This window comes from Haliotis rubra, unplaced genomic scaffold (assembly GCF_003918875.1).
Source record: "Haliotis rubra isolate DU_JTF1 unplaced genomic scaffold, ASM391887v1 Scf998, whole genome shotgun sequence".
Lineage (NCBI taxonomy): Eukaryota > Metazoa > Mollusca > Gastropoda > Lepetellida > Haliotidae > Haliotis > Haliotis rubra.
In genome coordinates this window covers 228,746-240,368 of record NW_025767743.1, presented here as the reverse complement: position 1 = coordinate 240,368, position 11,623 = coordinate 228,746, and the positions used below count along the sequence as shown (strand labels likewise).

General features: G+C 41.3%; 1 protein-coding gene across 1 annotated transcript; it reads left to right on the top strand.

Moving 5' to 3' along the window:
- The first annotated feature begins 9,398 nt into the window (after positions 1 to 9,398).
- On the top strand, positions 9,399 to 9,994 carry LOC124265826 (E3 ubiquitin-protein ligase TRIM39-like). Its single transcript, XM_046700669.1, has 2 exons — positions 9,399 to 9,665; positions 9,794 to 9,994. The coding sequence occupies exons 1-2, from the start codon at positions 9,399 to 9,401 to the stop codon at positions 9,992 to 9,994; spliced, it is 468 nt and encodes a 155-aa protein (XP_046556625.1).
- Positions 9,995 to 11,623: the final 1,629 nt, after the last annotated feature.

The following is an 11,623-nucleotide window of genomic DNA, read 5'->3' as shown; positions in this document are numbered from 1 at the left end:
TACCATCTTTGATTGTAAGATTTTACCGATTCTTTTATATGGGTCCGAAATCTGGGGAACTAAATACTTTCATTGTATAGAAAAGGTTCATGCATCATATTTTAAATGCTTCCTAAATTTGGGAAAGTATGCTTCAAATAAGGCTGTATTAGGGGAAACTGGGCGTTGCAATATATTTGTACTCACCAGATTACGAGTAATAAAATTTTGGTTGAAATTATTAAAAATGGATTCTTATAGGTACCCAAGGCAAAGTTATATGTTCCTAAAGCTACAAGATGATATTGGCAAGCTTAATTGGGCATCAGAGGTTAGACAGTTACTTTTTTCGACATGATTTTCTCATGTGTGGATTTCACAAATGGTTGGAAATGAATGTAATTTTTTATATGTTTTGAAGCAACTTCTTCAGGACATTTTCTTCCAAGAATGGTCTATGTCTATAAATAATTCAAGTTTCTTAGAACATTATTCTTCTCATAAATCTCTGTTAGAACCGGTGTTTTATATTATGAACCTACAAGGCAAATCGTTAATGCGGGCGTTGTGTAAATTTAGAATTGGCTTTCATGATTTTAGAATTCACTATTTACGCAAACCCAATAGAGCTTTCAATGATGTAAATGAATCCATCTGTAAAAATTGTAATACAGGTAATATTGCAAGTGAATTTCATGTATTATTTGTGTGTACCAAATATTTAGATTTAAGAAGTAAGTATTTATCATTTGTACAAACACATGTAAGAGATGAACAAACATTGTCCAGTCTGTTAAATTCTAAAAATATTGATATTATCAAATCTATTGCAATTTATTTAAAACATGTCTTTAATGCAAGAAATGCCACCACAACCAACACGTGCATATAATTGTAGCAAGTGTATTTGTACTATAGGCCTTTAGGCCCGAAATACTGAATAAAAATGAATCTGAATCTGAGGTGATGTCATGTGTTGATGGAGGTGATGTCAGGTGTTGGTAGAGGTGATGTCAGGTGTTGGTGGAGGTGGTGTCAGGTGTTGGTGGAGGTGGTGTCAGGTGTTGATGGAGGTGATGTCAAGTGTTGATGGAGGTGATGTCAGGTGTTGATGGAGGTGATGTCAGGTGGAGGTGATGTCAGGTGTTGATGTAGGTGATGTCAGGTGTTGATGGAGGTGGCGTCAGGTGTTGATGGAAGTGGTGTCAGGTGTTGATGGAGGTGATGTCAGGTGTTGGTGGAGGTGATGTCAGGTGGAAGTGATGTCAGGTGTTGATGGAGGTGGCTTCAGGTGTTGATGGAGGTGATGTCAGGTGTTGATGGAGGTGATGTCAGGTGTTGATGGAGGTGATGTCAGGTGTTGGTGGAGGTGGTGTCAGGTCTTGACGGAGGTGATGTCAGGTCTTGATGGGGGTGGTGTCAGGTGTTGGTGGAGGTGATGTCAGGTGGAGATGATGTCAGGTGTTGTTGGAGGTGGCGTCAGGTGTTGATGGAGGTGATGTCAGGTGGAGGTGATGTCAGGTGTTGATGGAACGATGTCAGGTGGAGGTGATGTCAGGTGTTGATGGAGTTGAGATGGTGTCAGGTGTTGATGGAGGTGATGTCAGGTGTTGGTGGAGGTGATGTCAGGTGTTGATGTCAGGTTGATGTCAGGTGTTGACATCACGTCAGGTGTTGGTGGAGGTGATGCCAGGTGAAGGTGATGTCAGGTGTTAGTGGAGGTGATGTGGTGTCAGGTGTTGATGTAGGTGATGTCAGGTGTTGATGGAGGTGATGTCAGGTGTTGATGGAGGTGGTGTCAGGTGGAGGTGATGTCAGGTGTTGATGGAGGTGATGTCAGGTGTTGATGTAGGTGATGTCAGGTGGAGGTGATGTCAGGTGGTGATGGAGGTGATGTCAGGTGTTGATGGAGACGTTGTCAGGTGTTGAAGGAGGTGATGTCAGGTACCTTTGTAGGTTGAAAACGAAAATCTACAGTGTTGTTTTTTATGCCCCCACCATATATCGCTAGGGGCATATAGGTTTACCCTCGGTGTCCGTCCGTCTGTCCGTCCGTCCGTACGAAACAGGGAATGTATTTTATCCACTTCTCCACCATAACCGCTCTGTGGAATTCAATGAACTTATACATGGGCTTTCTTGGGACTCTAATGGCGTGCATCTCATATTTTGTTTTTTTTAAATTGTATTGTTTTTTTTGGTAAGTTGAGAGACATTTGAACTTAGGTACATTTTGTTGAATTTCTCTATGATGATAGTGTAATAGGGGATGAAGTCAATCCACTTCTCCACAAAAACTGCTCAACAGAATTGAATGAACTTCGACATGTCTTTTGTAGGGATTCTAAAGGTGTGCATTTCATAATTTTTTATGCAATTTCTTTATTTTGTCACTTTTACAGATGTTAGAACTTAGTTGAATTTTGTTCTATTCAGCCAGTGTTCGTTCCATCCAACAGGGGGTGTACGTTATCCACTTCTCCTCAAAAACTACTTTATGGAATTCATTTAGATTACACATGTGCTTTATAGGGACTTTAAAAGCGTGCATCTCATATTATGATTTTTCCAATTTTAATGCCGTTTGAACTTAGATAATTTCTCTCTGAATTTAGTGTTGTAGGGGATGAAGTCTATCCATTTCTGCACAAAAGCTGCTCAACAGGATTGATTGAGCTTCTACGTGTGTTTCATTGGAACTCTAAAGGCGTGCATCTCATACCTTGTTCATCCAATTTCTTAATTTTGTCACTTCTACAGATGTTTGAACTTAGTTAGGGCTCCTTGCCACAAGGCAGGAGACCTATTGGAATCGTTAATGTTTTTATTATTTATTATTCCGCCGTATTTTGTACCAGCCCTACAAAAGCACCGCTGGACAGAATCGCTTGAAAAATTACCATGGTGCCGACAGTGCTGAAGTCGTTTCTGCAAAAATCTCAAGGCTCTAGGCCCAATAGCAAGGGAGATAATTCAAAATTAATTCAAAATTTTCAATTTCCAAAGCAATAATCTCCGAAACTACAAGTCCGATGACTACCAAATGTCTGGAGCAGGTCTGGAATCCGTTACCTTCAATTTCAACTGTTAGGATCCAAGGGGCTACGAGGCACCGTTTGGCCACCATATTGGATTTAAGAAATTTCACGTTTTTTTTTGACGGGTAGGCATTTCCGGTCATCCGTATGTCATGTGTGTGTGGATGTGATAGCTGAAGTCCTGGCGATTCCAGAACACTAATTGTTTTAACTGTAGACCGAAGGACAACGGAGCTACAGCCTGTCAAAGAGGGAACTCTTTCTTCTCCGGAACTTCTTAAAAGGTACATGACCCCGCGACCTTGGCTGTATTTGGAAGATCCGTGTTCTGGCTCTGTTTTGGACGGTTGAAAGCCCTCAAATATGTTTCAAACACCCCTAACTCTGAAACCAACCGTCCGATTTCGACCAAAATTTGGATATGTATTTATGCCGCCAGTGCAAGTTGTTTGTACCAGTTGCAGCAACATAGCTTCAAAGACAACGGAGGGAAAAAATAATATTCTATTTTCCTCACCATAGTTGCTAATCTTGATTGGTTTTCTACTGAGGGCTATGCAAATTGTCAGTGTATATGTTTATGGTTTGCTGATCATTTTTTATTCTAACATAGATGTTAAAGGTATAGCCGTTTCGTGGTTAGAAGCAGCCCTGAAAATCCTAAAGATCCACTCACTCGCCGACTTTGTGATGACTGGAATGTGTCATAAGTTTCTCGGAGATTTACGACACGGCAGATTACCCGTGGAAAACATGCGACAGTCTGAAGGAAAGCGCAAGGACGATATCTCCTATAAAGAGACGACCACTGCAAAGCGTGGTGTACGTGCAGATATGGGGAGACGATGTCAATTTCAATTTACAATGACGAGAGCTGTCCAGCGTGAGCGGGTTAAAACACAAACCCGGACGATACTGAAGTAACAAATGAATTTGTCTAAGTGTATCTTCAAAGACAACAGAGGGACAAGTGAAATTCTATTTTCCTCACTGTAGTTGCTATCTTCATTTGGTCCTCTAGAGAGCACAATGAAAATTTGCAGTATGTATCTCAAAGTTTGCTGATCATTTTCTGTTCTATGGTGCATGTTGAAAGTATTCCCATTTGTGGGTTAGATACATATATGTAGTTGTGAGTGTTAGCGGTAGTTGAGCCTACGCTAGCTGGAAGGAAGCACCCATACAATCTTTCAACACTGCCCGCTCGCCAGCTTTACAATGCCCACAGACTAATGCGCTTTCGGTAACATTTGGGTTTTGTGCAGTTTGCATGGATCTTAAAACTCTATAGGTAACCTGTATCCAGGTGTAACGTGTATTCGTGTTACGTGTATATAAAGCCCGCTCTCGATTCACAAATTCAGTTACAACAGCCTGAGTGTAACAGTGTAATGGATACTGATACAAACTACAGAAGTACGTTAATTGCTGTGAAATCCACAAGTTCGCTTGCATCAGCGTGAGAATGAGTGAATTTAGTTTCACGCTGCACTCAGTAATGTTCCAGCTATATGGCGGCAGTCTGTAAATAATCGAGTCTGGACCAGACAATCCAGTGATTATCAGCATGAACATTGATCTGCGCAATTGGGAACCTATTACATGTGTCAACCAAGCTCAACGTTAGAGAGAAACAGTGTTGTGGATATTGGTACATGCTACACAAATACAGAGTACGGGCGCTTTGTGTCACATTTCAACTTGGCTGTTGTTGATATTTAAATGGAAATTGTATCTACACTCACCCGAAAATAAACACCATAAACAACCACATTTTCAGTAAAAGAAATAAATTATTAGCAATTGAACGTGCATTATTCTTTTCCTTCGAATCTCTAATCAAGCCAACAGCTGTTTCCAAAGCCATAAGTGCAATTACCCATACCATACAACACAATCCTTTGTTTCTAACCCTAAAACAGAAGAATTCAAAGTTTACTACTTAAGTATTTCTCATTACTGACAGTGATATGATCCATATCAGCTATAGCCTTTACTGCTTTCGACATCTGCATGACAGGGTACCCAATGGCCAGAAATTATCCAAGCCAAGGAGCCCTCAATGTTGCTCGCAACTTTAATTGAATTTGGTTCTATTCATCCAGGTGTAACCAGTGAGCCAGATGATTTGTAAATCATTTCACCTCATCAAACAGGGGCAGTCTGTGACGTCTTAGTTAAGGTCATGCTACCTACACCTCGCCATAAAATATAGAAGTACGAAGTTATTAAAAATTAAAATTAAAATTAACTTGTAAATACCATTTTCTTATGAAACAAGGAATTGAAATTCAGTGTAACCATAGTTGTTTGCGGTGTCTCTTTTCACTTTCAATTGAGAAAATTCGGATCGGCTGAAAAGTAGGTCATTGTCTGAATTAATTTATGTTTAACGCCGCACTTAGCTATATTCCAGTTATATGGCGACGGTCTGTAAATAATCGAATCTGGATAATACAATCCAGAGGTCAACAGCATGAGCATCGATCTACGCATTGACATGTGTCAACCAAGTCAGCGAGACTGACCACCCGATCCCGGTAGTCGCCTTTAACGACAAGCATGGGTTGCTGAAGGCCAGTTCTAACCGGGATCTTCACGGGTCGACCGGTATGTCGCTCTTTGGCATCTTCGCACGCTCGATTGTACTTCAGAAACTGTAAACTGTAAAGGCTGGAGCTTCTGTAAATATTTCTCGGCACAAAGCAATGGTTTATTATTGCAAAGTTTAACTCATTCATTGTCATAGTATGAGGGAGGGTTTTTTGTCACTTTGAGTATTTAAAGATGTCGGCCGTGAAAGATGATACTAATGAGCTTGCTCCTCAAACAGAGGAAAAGAAGGTGTCCGTTCCAGAGTCCATGCACCACCATATTTAGATCCGGTCAATTATATGGAAATGGTTTGGCTGATCAGGAAAAGAAAGATTTCTTTTCTCACATAAGCGGCATCAATGAACATCCAGGTTAGAACTGGTCTTAGCAACCCATGATTGTCGTAAGAAGCGACTAACGGGATCGGGTGGTCAGGCTCGCTGACTTGGTTGACACATGTCATCGCATCAAGTAGATCGATGCTCGTGATGTCAATCACTGGATTACCTGGTACAGACCCGATAATTTACAGATCGCTTACTTTTACATCATATAGCTAGCTGGAATATTGCTGAGTGTTGCGGTAAACAAACTGAGAAGATTGTGAGCACTGGCAAAGGACTGACTGACTGACTGAGTTTGGTTTTACGCCGCTTTTAGCAATATTCCAGCAACATCACGGCCGGGGACACCAGAAATGGGCTTCACACATTGTACCCCTGTGGGGATTCGAACCCGGGTCTTCGGCGTGACGAGCCAACGCTTTAACCACTAGGCTACCCCACCGCCCCAATGGCAAAGGATGTGTTCAGAGCTACACAATTCCAGAAAAATGACTGACAGAATGCCTATTTTCGAATCCCGGAGAAGACGCAGAAGACCATTGTTCATTGTTGAGCAGCTGATGGCGGTTATGGTGTCGTGACTGCATGGGTCGATGCTCATGACTTCAACCACTGGACTGATCCATTAAACTGGAAATTTGTGAATCCGGTGAAAAATCATAGAATCGGACAACCACATGTATGTAAGTAGAGAATGTTATCATTTTAATGAAAAATCATAGAATCGGACAACCACATGTATGTAAGTAGAGAATGTTATCATTTTAATGAAAAATCATAGAATCGGACAACCACATTTATGTAAGTAGAGAATGTCATCATTTTAGTGACAAATCATAGAATCGGACAACCACATGTATGTAAGTAGAGAATGTTATCATTTTAATGAAAAATCATAGAATCGGACAACCACATTGATGTAAGTAGAGAATGTTATCATTTTAATGAAAAATCATAGAATCGGACAACCACATGTATGTAAGTAGAGAATGTCATCATTTTAGCGCTTTACATTTTCATTACGTAACACGCTGTGTCGCATTAAAACGAGGAATTGTCGATATAGATAGATGCTCATGCTGTCGATCACTGGATTGCCTGGTCCAGACTCGATTATATACACACCGCCATCATATTAGCTGGAATATTGCTGACTGCGGCGTAAAACTAAACTCACTCCAGTGTACTATCGAGGTAAGAACACTTTTATGCGTCAAATGTCAGTAAACTGATATTCATAAAATCAGTGTCCTCATATAGAAAAAATGTTTTAATGTCTGAAAATTTTGAAGTATCATTCTGTATCTGCACCGCCGGTGTAATCATAACAGTAGGCATGGTGTAAGCGTCTCACAAACTGGGAGACAGTTTCAGCTTCCACGAAGGAAGTTCCCAGTTCGTTAAAGAGTATTCGTCATTCTACATAAGGTAATTATGTTGTGTTCATTCAGACTAATGCATAAATCATACAGCCCCTGCCATGAAAATGATACAGACTGACGAAGAGTGATTATCCTCGTTATACCGCGCTAAAGGAAGGCCTGTTATGAACACATGACATATATGATTATATGACACATTACATGTAGGTTTCGGTTTGTGACATGTCTATGTTAGTTATTATCTAAGGACTGTGAGACACATATTAACGCTTGTTATAATTGTCGATGAAAGTGAAAATATTTGCTGCATGTACTGTAGCAATCCATAAGATTTCACTCGCCCCTAATTATCGCGAGGGGCGGTTACCGGAAATCCTTGAATAAAGGCCAACGGTGAATGAAAAGCCAGTTCCGTAAACTTCAGCAATGACCACGGAAATAAACATAACGACCAGAGAATCCCAATTAAATATACTCTCCGACGTTTTGCTTAGGTAGATCGAAATTAGTTAAAGCTCTCACACAAGCAAGCTATTTTAATCAGTTATGGCTTAAATCCACTGGACGTGTGGGAAACATATTAAACATATTTCAAATTTAGTTTAGCACAACGGCAGTGCTAATGCTGTCCAAAATATGTAATCAAAAGTTCAGCATGTTAACAAAAGTTTCTGTCAGATTATATTTTCCAATGATTTCTTGATTCAGTACATGACCAAAGAATACCAATGAATAATTTAAAAAAACAAAACCACACCTACATTTATTTAAACACATCGTGTTGGGTTTACGATACTCCCCCAAAAAAAAAAAACACACAAAAAACACACAAAACAACAACAACAAAACAAAACAAAAACAACAAACAAAACAGAAAAAGAAAAAAACAATAACAAAAAACATAAAAACACACCAAAAACCAAAAACAAAAAACAAAACAAAAAACAATAACAAAAACAAAAAACACCAAAAACCAAACAACAAAAACAAAAAAAAAAGAACAACAAAACAAAAAAACAAGAGAAATACACGAGAGAGAGAGCAACAGTGGTTGTGAACGTGATGAGCGTCAAACGTCACCGGATACGATGATGCAGGATGGAATGTTTTCATCAGCTCAAAGGGCAAATAGGGCATCTTGAATCACATGAGTATTACACCAGACCTTGACATGTCACCGTGCCGTTGATAATGTTTACAACCACTGTGTTATCTGGTCCAGAAAAATGTGAGTGGGTGAGTTTAGTTTTACGTCGCTTTTAGCAATACTCCAGCAAACACATTGTACCCATGTGGGGAATCAAACCCTGGTCTTCTAAGATAGTCGTAAGTGCCATACATTAAACAAGGCTACCCCACTGCCCCAGTCTTCGATAGATAGATAGATAGACAGACAGACAGACAGACAGACAGATAGATGCAGTGTAGTTGTCAAACACTCAGATAAAAGGTACGTCTATATCATACATGCATATGTTCTGGTCAATATTTGAAAATATCCAATTTTGATGCGCCAGACGTGCAGATCACTATTGTCCTCCATAATTAAAGGTGATAAAGTAGGACGTGAACACCACCCAAAGAAACAATTTTAGTCTGCTCAGAGGGTCAATTGGGCGTGTATCTTGAATCATATAGGTACAACTTAAACTATTGTCCATTTTGGTTCCAGGTGAAGGAATATGTCGTCAATATCGACACCCGGAAAAATACCGGTACCTCATGAAGACATCACCTGTAGGCTGTGCCAACAGCCGTTTTCCTCCCCCAAACTTTTGACATGTCTCCATTCATTCTGTCAGCTTTGTATTGAAGAACGGCTTACTACCGAGGGCGGTGGGCATGTCTTCCAATGTCCTCTGTGCAAGCATAAAACTCGGCTACAGACGAAATCAGCGAGCTCTCTAACGACAAACTTCTATATACTGGGACGTCAGAGGGTGTATGCTTGTCGCACACCACAGGCCTCTAAATGTGTGATTTGTTCAATGAAAGGCGATTTTTGTGAAACCACTCGCCATTGCCTGGATTGTGGCGACAAACTTTGTGAAACTTGCTCCATGAGACATAACTCTTCAACTCTGACAGCAACACATCGAGTGGTCTCCCTTGATGACATCGGACAAGGTCAGTACGATAAACACTTTCTTGAGAAGGAGGAACAGATTTGTGACAAACACCACGAAGCATTGAGCATTTTCTGTCACACATGTTCTGAGGCAGTATGTGTTCATTGTGCCATTGCTGAGCACAAGAAACATCAGTTTGACACTGTAGACGAAGCATCTGACAAAAGGCGTGAGTCATTGAAACAGGCACTGTCAGTGGTAGGAGCAACGTCTTCCAGTATTCAAGACTCTGCCAAAACACTGCAAGCGGAGATGGATCAGTTAAACAAAGAGGAAGAAATATTTAGGAGTGAGCTGACTTCGTCAGTTGCTGCTGTGTGTTGGAGAAGATCACAGAGAAGAGTTCTGAGGTGTTGGAGAAGGGCAGGAGAAGTTTTGAGGGCGAGAGGCGTAGGAGGCAAAGGATGCTGGAGCTGGTGAACTCTGAATCTGAAAGAAGGGAGGAGGTTGTCCGAGTATGTCAGCAGGTGGAAGAGGGTGGTGGGCTGACTCTTCTGTTGCTGTCCCAGACTCTTCAACAGGGCTGAAAGAATATGCAGAGGAACCTGCCGTGTCATCTACAGGTACTCTGACTACATATGAGGTTAATATAAACCTTCCAGTTGACGCAGAATTTATCACTTTTCGTGAAGTTTCAATGGCCCAAGGAAACCCAAATGTACCATGTTCATGTGCAGATCCCCAGGTGACACCGAAATCTTCCATACCCAAATCACTCAAGGAAGAACCGAAGATACAAACCACGCATCCCACCAGCACACCACAGGAGGGGGTAATGGACACATCAGCCAACGATGATGAGGGGGTGAAGCGATTGGAGATAAGGATGCTTCACAGTCTAAAGACAGGGCAGCAAAAGAATTTCTTGAGATAAACCTTCACGGGATAGACGCAACAGCAGAAGGGGTTTTATCATACAAGAGTCAGTTCAGCACACAAATTAGCACTGATAAATCAAAACCTAATATTAGCTCTATTGCCTTTTAAAGATAAAGATAGACTTTTGATTTTAGACGACTCAAATGCAAAGCTGAAAGATTTCTATGATAATGGTAAGATAATTATTTTGGTAAATCAGAATGGAAGATGTGACCTTTTCAAACGGTTTTGTATGTGTTGATAATGGCAATACCATCTGCGCCATCTATGAAAACTACCTTATTATATTAACAAAACATCTGCAAGTTCAGTCCAAAATACCCTTGGCACGAAACGGAGAGATGACTTGTGATCCTATTGTCGCCAACTTCGGCGACCACATCATTGTTGGCAATCTGCCAAATAAGGAGATGCGGGTCATGACGACAACAGGCAAGATGGTCAGAAACTGGACCAGTAAGGTCAAAGGTGAGATGAAATCCCTTCGGTACGTAGCAGATGATGTGGTCATCGCGTGCTCTTGGCAAATGAACGGGTCCGTGTGTCTCGAGTCGGAGAAAGACGGCCTTTTTCCTCAAGGTCAACGGACACAAAAGGAACGGCATGAAGTGGCGGCCTTCAGACGCCATCTTTGGTGCAAATGGACGTATCATAGCGTGTGACATGTATAGGAATGAGATCCTGATCTTTTCCCCTGAGGGGAGAACTTTGTGTGTTGTTGATACAATGCAGAACAATCTGTCTGAACCACGCTGTGTGCTTTTTGGCCAAGGTGGCAAAGTGTATGTTTCCTACAAAGGCGGCGTTGTTGCTGTTTACGAAATAATAGTGTGATGTAGGTTGATGTTGTTGATGGAGCTGGTGTCAGGTGTTGATGAGGTGGTGTCGGATGTTGGTGGAGGTGAGGTGGTGGTGTCAGGTGTTGATGGAGGTGATGTCAGGTGTTGAAGGAGGCGGAAGTGATGTCAGGTGTTGATGAATGTGGATGTCAGGTGTTCATGGAAGTGATGTCAGGTGTTCGTTGAGTTCATGTCAGGTGTTGATGGAGGTGTTGTCAAGTGGAGGTGATGTCAGGTGTTGATGGAGGTGATGTCAGGTGTTGGTGGAAGTGATGTCAGGTCTTGGTGGAGGTGGTGTCAGGTGTTGATGGTGGAGGTGGTGTCAGGTGTTGATGGAGGTGATGTTAGGTGTTGATGGAGGTGATGTCAGGTGTTGGTGGAGGTGGTGTCAGGTGTTGATGGAGGTGATGTCAGGTGGAGGTGATGTCAGGTGTTGAT